General features: G+C 34.1%; 1 protein-coding gene across 1 annotated transcript in view; it reads right to left on the reverse strand.

The window, feature by feature from the left end:
• Positions 1 to 1,707: 1,707 nt before the first annotated feature.
• Positions 1,708 to 21,950, reverse strand: part of SI (sucrase-isomaltase) — a 100,970-nt gene continuing 80,727 nt past the window's right edge. The window contains exons 37-47 of the mRNA XM_008072422.1: positions 19,877 to 20,010; positions 18,823 to 18,857; positions 18,619 to 18,735; positions 15,815 to 15,963; positions 14,061 to 14,145; positions 13,922 to 13,978; positions 13,103 to 13,227; positions 9,610 to 9,698; positions 5,549 to 5,598; positions 5,176 to 5,343; positions 1,708 to 1,776 (exon numbers count right to left, since the gene is read on the reverse strand). Coding sequence (XP_008070613.1) covers positions 1,708 to 1,776; positions 5,176 to 5,343; positions 5,549 to 5,598; positions 9,610 to 9,698; positions 13,103 to 13,227; positions 13,922 to 13,978; positions 14,061 to 14,145; positions 15,815 to 15,963; positions 18,619 to 18,735; positions 18,823 to 18,857; positions 19,877 to 20,010 — 1,078 coding nt within the window. The remainder of the gene's footprint in view (positions 1,777 to 5,175; positions 5,344 to 5,548; positions 5,599 to 9,609; positions 9,699 to 13,102; positions 13,228 to 13,921; positions 13,979 to 14,060; positions 14,146 to 15,814; positions 15,964 to 18,618; positions 18,736 to 18,822; positions 18,858 to 19,876; positions 20,011 to 21,950) is intronic.

Below are 21,950 nucleotides of genomic sequence, written 5' to 3' on the forward strand. Positions count from 1 at the left end.
TTTATTTTATTTTTGTGTATTATGAAAGAGAGAGAGTTTATTTTATTTTTCTTCATGTGAATATCCAGTTTCCCCACCACCACTTATTAAAGAAATTGTTTTTTCTTTCATGTGTTTTCTTGGCACATTTGGTAAAAAATCAGTTGACCTTAAATAAGTGGACTTATTCCTAGACTCTATTCCATTTTGTGTGTTCATTTTTATGCCAGTATCATACTGTTTTGGTTACTTGGCATTGTCAAATATTTTGCATCAGGTCATGTTATACTCCCAGTTTTGTTCTTTTTGCTTAAGATTTCCTGGGTTATTCAGTTCTTTTGTGGTTCTACATGAAGTTTAGAAAAAAATAGTATATTTTTTTATAGTGATTGCATCAAATCTGCAAATCATTTTGGGTAACATGAACAGTTTAACAATATTAATGCTTTTAACCTATGAACACTGGATACCTCTCCATTTATTTGTGATTTCTTTAATTTTTTCATTAATGTTTTAGTTTTCATTGAGAGATCTTCACTTCTTCAGTTAAATTTCTTCCTAGATATTTATATTTGATAGCTGCTAAAAATGGCATTGCAGTCTTTATTTCTTTCTCAGATAGTGTGTTATTGGTCAATATTTATGGTATTGAATTTTGTATGTTGACTTTGTATCTTGGAGCTTCATCTGAATTCATGTATTAGTTCTAACAATTTTTTAAGTTCAGTGTTTATCTTTAGATTTTTCTATATGTACAATCATGTCGTATGCAAACAGGGACAAGTTGACTTCCTCCTTTTCAGTTTAGATGTTCTTCATTTTTTCATTCATATACAAAGCAAAACTAGAAAATAAGTTTGGATTTATGAACTGATATTTTGTCCCACAAAAGTCATACATTGATACTCTAATTCACAATGTGATGGTAATTGGAGATAGGACATTTGGGAGGTAATTAGGTCACAAGGATGGAGTTCACATAAAAGGATTCATGTCATTATAAGATAAGACATGAGTTTGATTCCTCTTTCTCTCTCTGCAAGGTGAGGATAGAAGGGGAAAACTGTCTGCAAACCGATGAGAATTGTCCTCATTCAGACACTGGGTCTATTAATGCTCTGATCTCAGACTTCCCAGCCTCCAAAACTGTGAGAGACAAATGTGTGTTTTTAAGGCACTCAGCATGGTAAATTGTTATATTAGCCCAGGATGACTAAGACAATTTCCTTTGGGGAAAAAAAATGCATGTTTTATAGACTTAAATACTTTTTATTTTCTGTTTATGAATCAAATGTACAAACTAAAAAATAATTAACTTTTGTGACAATTGTTGTTACAAACCTTAAGTCTACTTAATATTGAGGAAAATATCATAATATAACAATTACAAAAATTTCATTTAATTCTAAAATCATTGTTTAAATGATATCGTAGCTATACACATACGTATTTAGTAACTAGTTTATAGTTTTAGATGATACTTAACAAGGGTAAATAGAACTATTCACGTTCTATTAAACATGTTTTACAAAATTGAATCCAGGCCACATTAGTAAATTAAAATTAGCACTACCACCAGTGTACAATGTGTAATAAATTTTAGATAGATGTTATACATAGTATATTTTATAGACTATAAGAAGCCACTGAAGAGAGGAAATTATAAGTGCTGTGAAACTTAAATCCAGGTATTTCTTTTCCTTTGACAACTGGAATTGATGGTGATCTTCACAACCAGTAGATTTCTATTGGTTGATCTAGCGTAACATTTTTTAAGGCCAGATCAATATTCAATATCTGAAAAATGAGTAAAATGGTAATTAGTCATTTAATCAGAGCCACATTTTTGGGTTGTTTATGTTTAATGAAGACTATTTCCATAAATATGTTCTCTAAATAAATAAGATATGCCTTTCTTTTTTATTTTAAGGAATTTTTATTTCTGAGAGTTCATGACCATTTCAGTCACACTCCCACCCAACATATTCATTTTATAGAGGATGAAAATAAACATAGAGAGGTAGAAAGGCTGTCAAAAGACAGTAAGACAAACAAAACTCTTAAGCAATTATATTGGTTTCTGTTACTTTCCTTTTTGTACATGATTCTTATGAATTACTGTGCTTCCCCTTCTCAAATATTATCCAGTCAACTTCACCCAAAGTTTGGATTTTGAAATATGTTTTCTTTTATCTCAATTGAAAATGATTTTTACCATGGTTAATTTATTGCCAACGATTTCAATTTTGTGTGTGTTACTTTCTTTCACTGGAGATAATCTCAATTAGACTGTACAGAAACTCATCATGAGATGATCTATTAAGAAGCTGTAGTCAAACACTCATCTGTCATATTTTATGATATGATGATTTCAGGAGAACTTACCATTACTGCTTTTTCTCCAACAAATTTACAACACCCTGCCTTGACTCAGAAAGTTTGCATTTAATAATCAAATATGCAAGAGAAAGGGAAATGAATCAACATTCCTTTACTGCCTTCTACACACAGATACGCTCCTCAGGATTTTATCAAATGTATTCTGCGTTAAAGCACAGCAACTTTGGACTGATTTACCACACTTTATAGCAGAAGAGTTTAAAAGGTAAAAGTGAAACACCATGAGGGTTTGTTTATTTTTTGGGGGGGGACTTTGTTTTGTTTTGTTTTAGAAACAAAGTTGCATTTAGATACTGAAACTAGAGTGCAGTGGCATGATGATAGCTCGCTCACTGCAGCTTCAAATTACCGGGCTCAAATGATCCTCCCTCATCAACCTCCCAAGTAGCTGGGACTGCAGGTCTCTGCCACCATGCCTGGCTAATTTTAAAGAAAGTTTTTTTTTTTTCTTTTTTTAACAGATAGGGTGATGGTATATTGCCCAGGCTGGTTTCAAACTCCTGGCCTCAAGCAATCTTCTTCCCTCAGCCTCCCAACGTGTTGGGATAAGCTATCATGCCTGGTCAAATAACTGTCTTAATATCCATTATCCAGGTTTAAAAGTGACCCATCTCACACTAAAACCTAAACTAGTTATTATTTTGCCAAAAGTAAAAAGAAACAAATACATAGCTTTTAATACATTGTACAAAAATCAACTAGGCATAATAGATGCTAGAAAAATGTTGTAAAAATTGTATTATCAGAGCAATTCAATCATCCTTTGCATAAAGTGAAGGGGAACTAAGAGAAAAAAATTGACCATTCTCTTTTCTTTCTGCATAACTATAAAGTTTTTGAACACAGTACTCATAGATATATTTTATTTAAATACATTTAGCAGGAACTGCCTTTGTTCTTGGTTAAAGTGAATATCTTCTTTGTAAATAATTAAAGCAACAAACATTGTCAAAAATTGCTTCTCAACACTTAAAATTATTTGTGAAAGTGTTTAAGAAGAGTAGAATAAATTTTCTTTTTAAATGTTTTATTTTAAGTCATATATTTGGTCAAAGTGAACTTAAAATAGCATCTGGCATATTAAAATATCTTGTTTCACAATGTACTTGACTTATTTTATTTTTATAGTAAAAGCTGTGACCTTTATTTTTTATCATCGTAATAATAACTAAAGAGCAGGGAAATATAAAGGCAAACCATCCTTTTTTTGATCTGATTGAATGTTGTGATTGATAACTATTGACTAGTTATTCCTGGGGAATTAACTTTCTCTCTCTCTCTCTCTCTCTCTCTCTCTCTCTCTCTCTCTCTAAAAATTGGAGTCGCACTCCATCACCCAGGCTGGAATGCAGTGGCACTCTCATGACCACCACAGCCTTGACCTGCTGGGCTCATGTGATCCTTCTGCCCCAGCCTTCCAAGTTCCTGGAACTACAGGCACACACCACTACACCTGGCTAAGTTTTTGATTTATTGTAGAGACAAGGCCAGGCCAAGTTGCCCAGGGTGGTCTTGAACCCCTGGGCTCAGACTTAGGCAATCCTCTTGCTTCCATCTCCCAAAGTGCTGGGATTACTGTCACCACACCCAGCCTAATTTCCCTTTTTAAGGACTCAGTTTCTTGGTCTGTCACATAAGAATATTAGACTAAATCAGTGATTTCTTTAGCTTGAAATTTTATAAATCAGTCAAAATTTTAAAAAGAAAAAAAAAAAAGGTGTAAGGCCTGTTAGTAACTTTTATTTCATCAAGGAAGGACATTAATATACAAAACTTTAATATTCCAACCTTGACTAAAATGTAAAGAAATATTTAATGCAAAAATAGTAAGAAAAATATAGTTCCATAATAAAGAAAAAATTCCCCTTGTCTACAAAACAGTAGTAACAGTAGGATAGAGTTAAGTTTCGCCTGGATGAAACAGTTTCTCTGGTACTAACTCTAGCATCCTTTGAAATCTACTAAGACTGTGTCTAAGATACAGGTTTTTCTTTTGTTTGTTTTTAAGTTGAAATCAGTCAAGCAACTATGCTGTAAGTTAAAGTTTATCTAAAGTAATTAATATCTCTTTGTTTTTATCTGAGTTTAAACACAAAAGTGTGTGTACACCCACTCACACAGTATTAGCAGTACATATATAGCCTTAAACTTAGGTCAAACACTTAACAGCAGTTAGCTGTTTTCTAAAATATTTTGTTTGATGTTCACCTTTACAAGAGATAGATGCTCAGAGTTTAGGATTGGAAGGAGCTTAAAAGATCAACCTTTTCCTTGTATATTTTTTATTCATTTGGGGGAAAAAAGGCCTAGTTATTTGTTCTAAGTATAAAGCTAATTACAGGCAGCAATGAAATGTTAACACAAGAATCCACACTCCTTGTTCATTGTCTATATCCTCTCTCATTCTCCTGCCCTCATGGGTAATAACAGAGAGTTCTACTAATTTGTAATAATTATCAAATACATTTTATCTAAGACATATGCAATGTTCAAGTGTAGAGTTGTTGTTTTTTTTCATAAATTATGGGGCACTTTACCCGATAGGGATAACAGTTACTTAGGGATGTAATTTAATCTTGCTTTGGTTGTGTCAGGAAAGTAGTAAAATAGATTGATTTGCATAACAGGTTACTAAGGATGATATTATAGAAATAAATATGAAAGCTCAATGCAGTGAATATGTGGGGAATAATGTAATTCACTGATAACTATGATTCTTTAGGGTTGATAAATATAAGAAGTACATATAAATGTTTTAAATAGCTACATTTTGAAAACTATTTTAATGTCACTTACCTCCTTGTCTGCTTCTTGGCCAAATTGAAGTGATTCATTTCTTCCATTATATATTAAAGTGACCTCATTGACTGTAGTGTTCCCTTTCCCCCATATGTGGATGAATCCAAGCCTCATTTCACTTTTATTTATATAGCCATTTTTCAATATAGTGCTTGTCAATGTGGTCTATTAAGATAAAAAAAGAAATAACTGAAACCCTTCACTTACAAAAACCACTAAATCTTTAAAAATATTCATTTGTTAACCAAAAATAGATTTCACAGTGTAGCAAATTACTCATATATTGGACATGAGGTATTTTATATAATAAACATGATATAAAACTTCAAATATTATTTTTAAAAATTGCATATAATTGATTTTACTATACCTTGTTTAAGTCAAATTGGACCATAAAATATTGGTTATTTTCATAGGTGTCTATAAGGAAAGAAAAAGGTAATATTTATCATTTCTAAAGAAGAATCATAGTAAATGCTAATATACTTTAGTTTTCCTTCCAAGCATAAAGGGTAGCAAACAGTATCAATGAGTATCTAATTTCTTTCCATGGTTATTTAACTTATTCAGACACAGTTCAAGGAGCAGCAGAAATGTGTCACAAGGAAAGGTTTGGGAAGGTGACAAGAAGTGCACAGTAAGTGCAAGATAAACAACTGGGAGTTGACAGTAGTGGGCACTTGCCACCTCAATGACTGTCAAAATATTAATATGTATAAAGGAAAAGGAACACAATAGCAAGCCATTCTAGGGTCATTTAAAAATCAATTGTTAGAGATTGTTACAGGTCTACTAAAATCAAACTGATAAAACATAAGTTTTAAATCCACATCTTTAAAGTATAATCTTGCCATATTTAGCATTTCAATAATAATCTAATGGCTAAAATGTATTAAATGCTTACTATCTGCTAAATTCTAATAACTTTATCATAACTACCCCTAGAGATATTATTATTCTTCCCACTGTACAGAAGAGGAAAGTGAGTCCTGAAGCAGTCAAATAAATTGCCAGAAGTGAAAAGACTAACAACTGTCACGGTCTGCAATGCAGCCCAGTTTTTCTTGACCTCTAAGCTGTGTTCACATGTTAAAAAAAAAACAAAAAACAAGCACATACAAGAAGAAAAGGAAAAGCAGAGTCGAATGCTTGAAACAAGTATTGGGGTAACTGACAAAGCAGTATATTTGAATTTTCTTCCCTACTGATACATGTCAACTTTTTATTCATCAATCCACTAAAATTAATTTACAAATAAATTTATATATACCAAAATTGATATTCTGTCTAAAACTTTTTTGACTATATGTAAAAAGCATGTGTGGCTAATTTAATACACATGATGAAGCATATTATAGTAAGCATTAAATATATACTATTATATCTTAAGTTTTTATGAGCAATTTTATTACATACACAATTCTGAGATTTTAAAAAGTGACAGCTATTTGGAGGATATGAGCAGCTTTGTTGTTCTGAAATAAGGGGAAGAGGCCGCACATGATCTTAGTCAAGGGCACATACATATCTACTTCACTAGGGCAAGACAAATTAACATTGTACTAAGCTACAATTTATTAAGCTAGAATAGTCAAAATTTACTTAATGTTCTCAAGTTTTATGACAAGTCCATTTTGATCTACTTTTTATCTTTCTGAAGACTTTGTTAGCACATCATAATATATCACAAAATTTGCATGTATTTGTTTAAAAGAAAAAAAAAAAAGATTTCAGATGGTTGCCCAACTGAATTGGTGTGCTTACTGTGAGAGAAAACTATCTTGGAGATTCTGATCTATTAAATCCAGAAAATAAACATTTGCTATATATTGTTGTTGCTGTTAACTCAAGAAAATTCAAGTAATTATTTAAAATCTCTATACTTGGCTGGGCTCGGTGGTTCAGTCTAAAATCCCAGCACTTTGGGGGGCTGAGGCAAGTGGATTGCCTGAGCCTGCGGGTTTGAGACCAGCCCGGGGTAACTTGGCAAGAATTTGTCTCTACAATAAAAAAAAAAAAAAAAATAGCCAGACGTGGTAGTGCATGCCTGTAGCTCTGGCTATTTGGAAGGCTGAGGCAAAAGGATGACCTGAGCCCAGCAGGTCAGTGCTGGGGTGGCTGTGAGTGTGCCACTGCACTCCAGCCTGAGTGACTGAATGAGACCCAAACTCAAACAAACAAACAAAAAAACTCTATACTTAATTATATCAAATATATTGAAATTGTGAAATATCACGCATAAGTAGACATAACTGGCCAAAACAATTGTGTCCTTGCATGAGAAGATCAATTTCAAATACTTGAAATATTTATTCTGTTATGCCCCAGTAATTATAAAAAGTCTGCCAGAAAATTGGAATAGGGTAAAGGCCATCATGTACCAAGTTCTTTCATCTACATATGTTTGATAGGAAGAGCTGGAGAAAAAAAAAAAAAATTCTAAAAGGAGCTTTGTCTACCTAGCTGTTAGAACAAATTAACTCAATTTGTTAAATTATGAGATTCAGGTCCAAGACAAGAATGCAAATTACTCATACCTCAACATCCACCCCTGGGAAATTATAAGCAAATTCAAAGTGTATCCTACTGGGCCTAGGTGAGAGAGGAAGGCTGCAAGCTTTGTAGAACCTCAATTAATGTGTTTATGAAGGTCAGAGTTCTAAAAGCAAAATAGTTTAATTAATGCTGATTTCTTCTCTTTCAAAATCACAAAATGTCAGAAAGAAGATTCTTTTAAATTCTGAGAGCATTTTCTCAATAGCATATAATTCTTACATCAACTTTCTTCTATGCCTTAATTACTAATAGATTCTTATTTCTTATGGTTACAGAATTCACTATGATTTACTGGAAAAGATAAAAGATGAATGTCTTTAAGAAAGCATCTATCATCTATAGGTAATTTATTTAAATTTTAGAGAACTGTCCTATGAAAACTTAATCTCCACACAGGTGTTAGTTTTTATAACTAGGGTACGTGTCAAGAAAATTTTCTGAATTCCTTTCTGGTAGAACTGGCACTATAAATGACATTCAAGAATCTCAAACCCCTGCCAGTGTATATGTGCAGCATGGGAATCTCCTGGGAGCATATTATACATTCCTAAGACAGATTCCTGGGTTTCTGCCCAAACTAATGAAATTTGGATGGACCTAAAAATCTGCATTCTTAACAAGCTGTTCCAGGTGTTTCTGATACCATTTGTCAAAAGAGTACTAGGCTAGGAGTTTAGCAGTTCTGTCTGCTCTTGAGGAACCATTATGGATAGAGTAGACAAATCTAAGTTTCAGGATGTTGCCTCATTAAAAAAGAGCTAAATATTAAAAACAAAGACAAACAAACAAAAACGATAGCCACAAATCACAGAAAGCAAATATACTTGAGTCTGGTTTCTGGACTACCATTTTGCTTCAGAGATACCCCTTGTGCATTGTTGAGGCTCAAAAAGTAATACCCCAAACTACCGCAGAAGCAGAGTTTCCCTCGGAAATTTTGCTTTTCTGTCTCTCTCCCTCATTCTCTAGTCATAAAAACCAGAATTCCTTTTCCTCCTGGTGGTTCATAGAAACCAGAACCCTTTATCCCCAAAGCCACCCATCAAGCCAAAATATGTTACTCTAACCTTCCCTCTGCCTTTCTGTGTATTGTTTGACCATAAAGAGATTAAGATCCTTCATCCAGAGAGTTCCTGCCCTATACCCTGGGCTGAGAGAGGGAAGGAAAGTACTACAACAAAGAAGCCAAGAAGAATCTGATCAGAAAGACCTTGCTAGGTTTTCCTCTCAGTCTGTCTCCATCAACTCGTACTCTTTTTGTCTAATCACATTTCCCCATCGCTGTTTTTGCTTCACTGAACTTAAGCATGAAATTAGATAGCTTTCCCTGTATCTCTGTATCATTGTTTCTTTATTACAAAAGTTCCTGTGTCACATAAAACTGTTTTAAAAAAGTTTGTTTTCTTTTTCTCTTGTTAATTTGTCTTTTGTTACAGGGGTGTTGGCTGTGACACTTAAGATAAGTGAGGAATGGAATCACCCTTTTTTCTCCTATAGCATCAATATGTGCAAACAGAACTTGTGGCTGTTCTGCTGAGTTGACCTTACACATACACAAGTCTACTATGTGATCAGCACTGTCTTTGCTTCTGGAACTACAAATATGATAAATATATAATCCCTGGCCACACAGATTTTTTGGTTATTCAGAAACTTATAGGGATTAGTTATATTTGGGATAGGGAAGGTCTTTAAAATTTTGTGTCATTGTTTATCTATTTAAATGCATTTAATGAATGATTAAACACTTTCAGCGTTGAATAATATTAATAGTGTCGTACTCTGTTTCCAAAGAACACTAACAGGTAACATACAAGTAATGTGAGAGAATATGCATGTCATCAATTACATTTATCTACAAAAAAGAACACTTACCAATACTCTCTCCATCATCCCAAAACAGAGATCCCTGTGCCATCTGGTTGTCATCTGCAGCAACAATGAGCTTCATGTAATTTACTCGACTACAAAAAAAAAAAAAAGAAATACAAAATTTCACCCATATTTGTAGATTAGTATATGTGTAGTTATTATATGGCATCCATACAAGTATCCAAATAAGGAGAATGACAAACCGACTTAGATAAAGAAAAATAAAGGATTTTCATTTTTCTAAGTTAGTTAAAGAATGATATAAGCCATGAAATCTTTCATATTTAATGAAAAATATGATGCATGTTTTTTGATCAACTCAGAAGTAACCTCATTCATACTAATTAAAACCACATTCATTTTATTGATAGATTTGCTTGTTCTTCACTCTGGTAACCTTGTCATTGACTATTAAGCATTTTAATAGCATTTAAAAATTTTGTATGATTTAGACCTTCCTCACATTTCCATACATAAATTACATAATTGTCATTGGCTCTTATTAACAAGAATGTGTAGAGTAACCTACAACTCCTAATTCCTGTCTTCATAATAAAAAATACTTCCCCAGCATGTACCTATCACAGGCCTATTAAACTAAACATCTGCTTCTGTGTTCAATGTCCATCAATTTATGGGAAGCAACTTGGTTTGGCAGCCTCACATTTTTAAGGAGAGATTTTTCCAACAAACATTTCAGCTGTCTCCCTTTTCCAATCATAAATGTTGAAAGATGTACTGTCACAGAAGTCTAGTTCAAATCTCCCCAGTAACGATATTTTCCAAGTTAAAAAAATGTTATTATGTCTTAGCATGGATATGTTTATGAGTTCATAATCACTGGTATTAATGTACATCTTACAAGAATCAAAAATCTGGTTTAACCTGTGATTAAAATGTGAGATTATAAAGAGTTTCACAATTTTTATTCTACTCTGTATAATGGTCTCTCTCCTCTCATATCGAAAATAAGAATTCTTCGGCCGGGCGCAGTGGCTCAGCCTATAATTCCAGCACTTTAGGAGGCCAAGGCTAGAGAATTGTCTGAGCCCAGGGGTTTGAGACCAGCCTGGGCAACTTGGTGAGACCTTGTCTCCACAATAAATCACAAAAACTAACCAGGTGTGGTGGCATGCGTCTGTAGTTCCAGTTACTTGAAGACTGAGGCAGAAGGATTGCCTAAGCCCAGCAGGTGGAGGTTGCAGTGGCCGTAAGCATGCCACTGCACTCTAGCTAGGACAACAAGAGTGAAACTTCAACTCTAAAAAAAAAAAAAAATTCTTCAAGGCACAACTTATGAATGGTCTCCTCTATCAAGTCCTTAATTATCAGGAGCAAGTTTTTTCTCTTTTTAAATAAGTATCAAGATAGAATATTAAAAGAAATGAAGCTTTCAGAAGTCTATTCATGCCAGCTGGGGATGTTAGAATGTAGATCACCAAGAGTTGATACAACATAAAAAGAGGAACAGTTAATAAGTTTTCTCGAATCTGAATGCCAAAGCCAGGAATTTGGGCAATGGACACAGAGTCTGTAACTGGTATGAAAGAGTCACTCTTACATCATTCACAAGAGATTTAGTGAACCCATTATCCTTGGATATATTGCTGAGAACACAAGGTAGAGGCTATCAGCCAAAGAGAGGTCCCTGGCCAAATGGTCAGGAAACATGGGCTATCCTTCATCTTTATATGGGCCAAGATCACTGAAAAACAGGTCTGGATCTTCTGTGCACAAGAGGAAACTTAGTTTGAAAGTATAGTGATATTGTCAATGAATATCTTCATGGACTATATAAGTCTAGAAATATATCACAGGACAGACAGAGAGGTGCAACGAGAAAGGGAAACAGAAAAGAGATGGACAGGAAAGAAGTCCTCTAAACTATTGTCTTAAAGTTTGTACGAAGGTTCATAAAATAGAATTTTTTTAATGCTAAAGAGAAATGAGACACTAAGCCATGAAAATATATAGAGGAAACGAAAATGCATATAACTAAGTAAAAGAAGTCCAATAGAAACTGCTACATACTGTACGATTCCAATTACATGACATTCTGAAAAAAACAAAATTGTGGTAACATTAAAATGATCAGTGGTTGCCATGGGTGGAAGAGGGATGAATAAGTGGATCACAGAGAATGTTTAGGATGGTAAAATGACTCCATGTGATATTAAAGTGGTAGTTTCAAGTCATTTTACATTAGTTTTTTGTTTTGCTTTGGTTTGGGTTTTTTTGAGTTGGAGTCTCACTCTGTCATTCAGACTGGAGTGCAGTGGCCGCTCCTGGCTCCGGAGATCCTTCCGCCTCAGCCATCCAAGTAGCTGGAACTACAGGCGCGCGCTACCACGCCCGGCTTATTTTTTGATTTATTGTAGAGATGAGGTCTCGCCAAGTTGCCCAGGCGGGTCTCGAACCTGACAGCTCAGGCAATCCACTCATCTCAGTCTCCCAAGGGGCGGGATTACAGGCTGAGCCACCGAGTCCAGCCATTTTACATTACTCTAAACCCACCGAATCTACAATACTAAGTGAATCTTAATGCAAGCTATGGCCTTTAGGTAAGAATTATGTCTCAAAGTAGGTTCAACAACTGTGACAAATGTACCACTCTGGTGGGGGATGTTGACCATGGGGAAGGCTGTGCCTGTGTGGCAGCAGGGGGTATATGGGAAATCTCTGGACCTTCCTCTAAATGTTGCTGTGAACATAAATATGCCCTAAAAAAACCCACATTTTTTCAAAAAGGGTCATAAGTATGTTTTCATGAGGTAAACAATAATTCTTTCCACGTCAGAAGCTGAAAACAAAGATGAGGACCCGGTTGAGGAAGCCATTCAAAATACAAAATGTTAATCTGTCAATACTTCTGCATATTATACACAGATGTCACAGAGTTTTAGAGATTTTTTCATTTGTTTGTTTTGTTTTGATTTTAGTCTGGGAGGTTTTCTTACTTTGGAAAGGAATATATTGTAAGACAGTTTTCCATGTGTTTCTTGCATTTTTGCCTAGCTTACTCACAGAGCCACTGACTGCTTTTTTTTCTGAACTGTCTTTTTAAGGATACTTTAGAAGTAAACAGCGTCGGACAACAGGGCAGGATTATAAATATATATTTCTTTGCTGTCCAGTATAAGAAAGATAATGTCTTCCTTCAAAGTATGCAATGGATAGGTTTGCTTGCAACCTTGTCAAAGATGGGGTTGTCCTAAACTTGGGTTTCTTCAGCTGTGACTCAGGCCCACTGGGGCTTTCCATGTCATCCCCATGGGACTACAGGACAAGAAAAACTGGTGTGAACATGAAGTTCTTGTTTCTTGCTTTGCCATAACTAATAAGGATCTTTGTCTCTGACCCAGCAAATTCATATTACAGTGGCAGGCTAATGTATAAACTTGCAAACGGAGTAAAGTCTGAGACTCTTCCTAAATCCTGACAATGCTAGCATTATGTATCTCAAAATATAACCTGAGTTCTGTAAATGTTCACTAACCTCCAAAATGTGTTTTGAGCAGGATCTTGACACGGTAGGATGTAACCACCACGGACATGAAGGTTTATTGTATTGAAAGGAGCATCAAATCTATGACGTTGTCCTCTGACACCAATATCTTGGCCCTGGAAGTGAAAGGGATGGAAAGAAGAACAAGAGGAGCAAGAAGGAAAATCATCAGTGGTATTGTTACTAGAGATGACACATTTATAAAATTAAGTGCTATGCTGTTCAACTAAAAATTTTAAAACCAACATTTATTCAGGAGGTCTTAATTTTCTTTACTCTAGTAAACATTTTTCTGTTTATATATATTCCATAACATCACATTGGATACCTTAAATAGACAATAAAATGTATTTTTTAAAAGTATATCTTTAGTTCCTAGTTAAATATAAGGTCCTTATGATTGCTTTCAAGGTAATATACAGTGACTTGCTTTTGTGGAACTCATATTAGAAAAATGTGTATAGTTTTGAAAGGTCACAGAAGCTGCTCCTAACTTGCCATTACACTATCTTGGAAGGATTGCATTACCTATAATGATTATTTTGCATATCTAATAAAATGCAACGATCTTTCTGTGTGCAATGTGCACTTTCCATGTTTATTTTCTAAAATAAACAATCACTACATAACAAACCACAGCAGAATAAATTAACTCTCCTTCACTGTGTGTTAACTTTATTCAGCTGTAAGTAACAAGAACTATCTTACTTTTTAAAGTGGAAAGGAAATCAAATACATTGCTAATGAAAAGTCTATGGCCAAATAATTACCTATTTCTGTTTAATCAAGTCTCCAGAATTCTTTACTTACTGTATGGTAGTCAAACCACCGAGCATTGGGGACATAGGCATCAACAAATTCAGTATACTGGAATGAATATATAATCATTAAAATCATAAAAGCCAAAGAAAAAATTATCTTGTAAACAAAACTAAGTGGTAGGACTTACAGGTTCCAATACAGGGGTGACCATAAATGCTGGACCCCACAAGAACTGCTTGAATATATCCCATGTTGTCTTTTCATTAAAGAACCTTGACAAAATAATCACAATTAAATCAATTATGTCAAAGAACTATCCTCTTCTGAATGCCATAAAATAATTATTCAAATCACATTTTACAGTAGACTTTTGTGGATTACTATGAAAACCAAATTATAAAAATCTCAAAAACAATTCTATCACTGAAATTCAATGTGCAGTAGTATAATGTTTATGAGTAAGTCTAGACTATGTCTAAATTTGCTGAAGAAAAGAATGTAGAGAATTGTGATGGACATGTAAGACCAACTAAAGAGAAATGATTTTGGAAGAGAATTCACAGAGATGCAAATATGTACTTTGTCTAGTATATGATCGACAAACTAGGAAACACATATTATAAATACCCTGAAAAGTTGTGAAACATGCATTATAAGATTCTTAATTCATTAACTTTAAAAAGAATTTGGTTTTTCCACTTAAATCAAAACTCTGATTAGTGGATTTGTGTCCTTAAAGGTTTCTTCATAAGTTAATAGATTGCCAATTTTGTGATATAAATGACCAGAAAAAAAACCCAAAATGTTTCTTATGGTTTGAGAATAGCCACTATTAAATGTTTACATTTCTTCTCCAATTGAAAGTTTACAATTCTTATTTTATTTTATTTTAGTCTTTAAAAACTGAGATTAATACTGAATCAGGCAGCTAGATTTACTCTGTAAAATTCTCAGAAAGCAAGGCACAAGCATTCTCAATAGGACAAGAGTTTGTTTAGTTAAGCTAATGTTTCTGACTGGGGACTCAGTTCAGTGCTGATACTCCAATTATTCTGGTAAGTTCATATGGGGGTAAGATACGGTGGAAAAAAAATCTATAAACAAGAAAGAAAGGAGATAGGTAAAATGTTATCAGAAATAGAGAAAGGATTATAGTAGATCAATTAATAAGGCAATAGTACATAATTTGAATCTAGGAAGAGACTTTTTGTTGCAAAAAATGGATATCTTATTATATTATCATTATCAAAAAAGAAGGTATACTGATCAACATATTATTTCAGTGATTTTACTTTGGAAACTATTGCTTCAATTCACGTAAATGTTTACCTTTTTTCCCTTTTCTGCTTTACCAATAGCGAAATCTAAAAAATCATGTCATGCTTGTAAAAGTCAAATACATTATAATAACTTAGGGTCTTTTTGTGTTTTTCTGTTTGATTGTCTTTTCTCTGTGTGTGTAACACCTAGGATAACAATCTACTTGTATTTCTAAGGAGAATGCTGGAATTTTACAAGCGTATCTTGTTAGCACACATCAAGGAAAAGCTAAGATGATCTTCTTCAGTCAGACATCTATACATGGTAAATTTATTTAAAGCACAGTAAACCTCAATTAATTACATAATGAAGGATAATTTTCCTTATCTCCAATACATTTTGAAGATATTCACTAGATGTATTTATACAAAGCATTCTTGTAGACAGTAGCTACTCTTAAAAAGAATATTGCTATTAAATAACTTATTAATGCTTTTAATTCTGTAATGGCAGATATTAGCCTGTTCATTAGTAGATTTATGGACATATTTTATTAACCCAAAATGTATGCCAAAATAACAATTAAAAAGTTTCCAAACTAAAGTTTCTATATTATACTTTAAGAGTAAATTAAATGAAAGACATAGTTCTCTGGTAGGAAAAAGGAAATTTTGTACTCACTCATGTAAAAGGGGTCGGATAACAGTGCCACCATGAGCATGAATTTCATGCATTTGTGTATAGAAATAAGGCAATAAGTTGTATCTAATATTTAGAACGTTCCTCGACATTTCAGCAAAAGTTTCATTCCAGGAAGCAGGATCTTGTCTCTGAAAGACACAAAAATGACACAGTTATAAGCTCTTGCCCTTGCTTTCATCATAATAATCCAATTCATATCTGGGGAGTAAAAAACTAGAAAATAATATTAATTCATTGTCATGTGTTAAGTATTTTCTTCACAAAACTCTTAGGCAATAATATTTCTGTCATATGATAGAGAGAAAAGGCACAAAATTAATATTCTAGAAAGAAAAACTCAAATTAGTTTCCATCCTTGATTTAGTTTAGATGAACATACAAAAAGAGTAGTTCACATTTTAACAGATGAGAAATATATAGTCAACTAGGTGATGCTAACTGTTTGTGTGAGATGCTAAGGAGAGAAACGATTGCTATCCAAACCTGACTGAAATAAACACAGACATGTAGAGCAAATCATGGTAATCCTGCATAGTGTGGGTGCTTGTGAGAAATGTATTGATTATGGTGCTAGAGAATCCATAATACAGTTACAAGAGAGGGACTATTGTTGCATAAAAAGAAAGAACATACCCAAGTCTGCTCTGGAATACACACTCAAACTCAAAAGACTAAAATTGAAAGTGGAAGATTAAGACCCTGTTAAAGTGATTAGTGTTTTATAATTCATACTTCAGGAATAAAGAGAGCTATCCCATAATTCCAAGGGGCAACATTTCGAATGATTTTTATGGATATCAATAAGATCGGGGTCCTTTAGAACTCTGTCATATCAGGTCAGGCATGGTGGCTCAAGTCTGTAATCCCAGCACTCTGGGAGGCCAAGGCAAGAGAATTGTCTGAGTCCAAGGGTTCGAGATCAACCTGGACAACTTGGTGAGATCTCATCTCAATAATAAAAAATTTAAAAATTAGCCAGTCATGGTGGCATGCACCTGTATTTCCAGCTACTTGGAAGGATGAGGTGGAAGGATTGCCTGAGCCTAGCAGGTTGAGGCTGCAGTGGCCGTGAGCGTGCCATTGCCCTCCAGCCTAGGTAACAGAGTTAGAATCCAACTCAAAAAAATAAAAGAAAAGAAGAATTCTTTCATATCTATAAAGATTCTATTCTTCCTAGATTTCAGTAGTAAGAAAGTTTAAATGATGATTGAGTGTCATGAATATTACATGCAGTATTAGAATAGGTAAAACCTCAAAAAAATCAAAATTGTTCCAAGAACAATTAAGCTGCATGAGATCCTATTGCCAGTATTTTCAAAGTTAACTCTTAATAAGAAGGAAAGGCAAAGGTCATAACTGTTGCTTACTGACATCATTAATAAGATTTCAGTTTTAAGATGTTGATACACAGTCCTTTAATTCTAATCCATACGTTCCTAAATTCAATGACATTAACTCACATAAAGTGAAGTTTTCTGTCTTGTAGATTTTTATTAGGAAATATTTCCTCAGTTCTTCCCACCTTCTTCACTTTAGATTTCCTAAAAAACTCCAACCACGTTACAATCTTTGTTTCTCCTACTTGGACTTCTCCTCCATGTATTTACATTGGCTTATCTCCCTAACTTCTGTCTCCTCTAATGTCGCTTCACACTCTACTTTCCGAGCACCCCTTCTAAAATAGAAGCCCTCTGCACCTCTGTCACTGCAGCTTATTCTGTTTTTCCCTCACACTCATTTATTTGTGTCTGACATATTATATACACAACTGTCTACTGTCACCACTCCTCCCTTCATTTGGGCAGGGACTTCATAAATAATAAATTTAGACTCTCAGTGGATCCTCATTTAATGACTCCCTTGTCTGGGCTTTCAGGTGTCCTTCTCCACTCCCCCAATATCACAGTCTTCCCAACTGCATGATGGACGCAAGTTTTCCTGTGAAAATAGTCCTGCCTCATCAAGTTATAATTCTACCACCCATCTTTTGAATTCATCCAAGATGTGGTTCCATTCTGCCTTCTATTCTTGTATTTCAGCATTTTCTAAAATGTCCCATGGGTGATGCAAAGATTTTACAGCAGATCACGGACTCTACCATCTAGTTACTGTGTGGGAATGCACCTTTCGAAGACCTGTTCTGTAACCCTTTAATGATGTGCCTTTTGCTAACTTATTTTTTCACTGTACTTCTTCATTGAAAGCCAGTGTCATGAAATTTCATGTTTATTTAGGTAGTCTCTCTAAGTGTTCATATTTCCCCACGATTTTCAGTATTGTCTCCCAATTACTCAAAAAGTTCTTCCAGACAATGTATTAAAGTGCCTAGTTGTACTCTCATAGAGAAATTAATTCTCAAGAATCTCTTTTCCTTCATTTATTTCTCAATTTCTCAACTCATTTTAATTGTTGCCTTTTAAATCTGCTCATTTCATGAATTGATACACATGACTTTCACTTTCAATTATTTATTTGAGGCTGATTTCTCTACTGTCTTGCCTCAGTTTGGAAGAAGTTCCAGAGGCATATTTTTTCCCTGACTATTCCAAAGTTATCCAGACCAGCAGTAAGTATGCCAGCTAACTAAGCCATGTACCCTACGGTATAATGAAGCATAGCCCAATTCAGAAAGTTCTCAATGTCATGGTCTCAGATTTTCTCAAAGAATAAGAAGTTCAAAACATTAATCTGAAAATCAGCTAGGAAGGATGCATTCCATTCAGAAACTTCTAAGGTTGGTTGGGGAGTAGGGGAGACAGAAAGGAAATGCAATAATTACATACTCGAGTAAATGCAATGTTGTGATTTCTTGAATACGGATAAAACGCTCCAAGTTGCATCCAGCGGGCACAGAGTTCATAGGTCGAATCATTGAAGAAGCCACAAATGTCTGCTCCAGTCTAAAATATATTGTTACACTTAATTAAATTTGACTAGTTTATTAACATATACAATTTGTGAAGATAAAAAAGAATAAAGCTACTTACATATGATATTCCAAAAAGACTAAATTCCAGCATACCTAAAAAATTAGGAAAAAACATCTTAGAAAGCTATTTCCTGTATTTTAATATTTTTATTTATATTTATGAAGATATTTTCTTTTGACATCAATCTCCCACTCAATGAAACATTTTTCAGTTTATTAATATACTTTTCAATCACTTTGACTAATGTTTATCTGTTTCACTTTATTGTGTTAATGACTTTTATAAAAATAAGACACTTCCTTGACACCTGCAGTCTGACATATTTACAGCACAAATCTTTATAAACACATTACAGTATAAGAAGAAAGTGGGGAGTGGTTTTTCAGTTATATTTTTCAAAATGAAGATATGCTTCTGCAATTATTTATCTAAAGGACTTATCATTTGAAGCAAACTGAAGCATCCTTATTAAATAAAATCCTCTGGGGAATGATCACTTTATTAAAATAGAATGATTGCAATTTCTGAGCTCTTCTTTTAAAGGAATATTCCTAGCATTGTTTTCCTTAAATCTATCAACAGTAAAAGCAAAAAAGTATCTATTTCCCTTTTAAAAGGGTAATGTCTTATTTATCATACATTCAAGTACCATTACAAAGCTCTTTCAAAATTTGGTTCAAAATGTTTTATTCTTCAGTGTATATCAGTAAATTTTTCTCTGTGAATCTATCTCTATTCCTAGAAACTAGGACATTTATCTTTCTTAGCTCCAGATGTTATCTTTCCCAGTTCTTATCTTTTTTAACACCAATGACAAAACACACACACACACACACACACACACACACACACACACACACACACACAAAACAAGGCCAAAAAGGATCACATTACTTCCTCAAAATAAACTAGTTGGATATCACTAGTTTCCACACAGTAAGCTGCCTTCTGGCCCACCATCTTTTTCTGATGCTACACGTCATAAACTATGCTGCCAAACACATACATCTGAGGACTCATACAGTATATGAACTAGCATCAGCAAAAGTAAATACCTACTAGAAAGAAAATGCAAAAAAAAAAAGTGATAAAGATGATAACTCTCACTCACCAATGATGGATTTGTCCATATTGTCCCATCGTGCGTAGTTGTCCCCAAGCCAGTGTCCTGCCCAGCGTCCGGCAGTAGGATAAGTGGAGCGAGAAATAACAATCCCTCTTTTGCCAGTTGTCTTCTGCAGTGCACTAACATAGATAAAGAAGTATTCTGAGTTTTTACATAAGGTATCCTCTTCAAATGTTTCTACTTATTGCTTTTTATTTTGCAGAAGATGTTTTTAACTTAGGGGTTTATGTTATCTCTTATTACAACTTGCTCTTTTTTGTTGTTGTTTTTTGAGTTGGAGTTTCACTCTGTCGCCCAGACTGGAGTGTAGTGGCCGCTCCCAGCCACCTCACCCTCGCCTGCTGGGTTCTGGCGATCCTTCCGCCTCAACCTTCCGAGTAGCCGGAATTACAGGCATGCACTACCACGCCCGGCTGATTTTTTTGATTTTATTGTAGAGATGAGGTCTCGCTGCCCAGGCGGGTCTTGAACAAATTTTGGGTTTTATAGGGTCTTCCCTCACTGAATCTATCCTTAGTAAGATTTCGTCAAGAGAATGAATTGTACAAATAAAGTCATATTTTCTCTTCTTTCCTTATCTTTTAAAAAATGCTTTTAAGGACTTTTGCATGCTAAAATATATTTTAGCTTTAGAAAAAAATGCAATAATGTATTATTTTATATTATCTCTATCTGCTTTCCTCTGCCTCCCTTTCTCTGCCCTCTTTCTTTCCCTTTCTCTTCTTCTCTGACTGAAGCCCGAGATTACTTAATAAAGGTATTTCTTTAAAAGCATTTTGCTATGCTACTAATTGGAAATACACAGTTTATTTTATATTACTCCAAAAATTTGAATATGAATAAGAGTTGCAGAACTATCACAAAGAAGATACCTCAAATACCTAATGAGGCAGATTTTACTAATCACTAACATATTATCAATAGTAGTGATTCATTTCCTTGATATAGCATGGATCACACTGTTTGCATTTATTTCTTTATTTACAAAGCTTTTTCCTTGATGCCTTGAGATTCCTGAGGTCAAGAACTATGTTTTACTTTTCTTTGTATCTCTTAAACCTGATATAGTGCTTGGCATTTAATAGTAGTTAAAAAATACAGGAAACAAAAAATGTGTAAAACAGACATGAGATATGGAACCATCTGTTGATAATAGAGACAACATTGTATTTATTAACTTAAAATGTCCTGCTTGCATGTTATGTACATTTTTTAAAAGATCATGTAAGAAAATCATCTTCATTTCTTTATTTTTCCATATCAAATATAAGGGGGTTTATGTATTTAGAAATATTAACATTGAAATATACATCACATATATTTGCTGAAATTTAACAAAAAATAAAGGTACATTTACAAAAAGAATAAATTTTTTTTTTTTTTTTTTTTTTTTTTGAGTTGGAGTCTCACTCTGTCACCCAGACTGGAGTGCAGTGGCCGCTCCCGGCCACCGCAGCCTCGACCTGCTGAGCTCCGGCGATCCTTCCGCCTCAGCCTTCCAAGGAGCTGGAATTACAGGCATGCGCTACCACACCCGGCTGATTTTTTGATTTATTGTAGAGATGAGGTCTCGCTGCCCAGACCCGCGGACTCAGGCAATCCACTCACCTCAGTCTCCCAAAGGCGCGGGATTACAGGCTGAGCCACCGAGCCCGGCTGAGAGTAAAATAATTAATGAGCAATATATAAATTTATATGCCAATGTCTTTTCTGAGTTTAGTTAATTTGTGACCAAAATTAATTTTATTTAACTAATATAAAATTAGTTACAAGGACAGGGTTGTTCCAAATTCTTAGTGTGTTCACATGCAAGAAAGTCATATTCCTGCAGGATTTCTTTTATTTTTCAGCTGTATATCTTACTTTTACAAAAATTCTCTACTGACGCTTTAAATTAATAACTGAACATATGTTTTATCAGATATCTGATTGAGAGGGATTCTGCCTAAAGTATTTTCACATGATGGATACAAAGTTACAGTTAGAAGGGAGGACTAAGTTCACCAAGGTCACTACAGTTAATAATAATGTCATATATTTTGGAATAGCTAAAAAAAGA

This window comes from Carlito syrichta, unplaced genomic scaffold (assembly GCF_000164805.1).
Source record: "Carlito syrichta isolate Samal-C Ts95f unplaced genomic scaffold, Tarsius_syrichta-2.0.1 Scaffold315166, whole genome shotgun sequence".
NCBI classification, from domain to species: domain Eukaryota; kingdom Metazoa; phylum Chordata; class Mammalia; order Primates; family Tarsiidae; genus Carlito; species Carlito syrichta.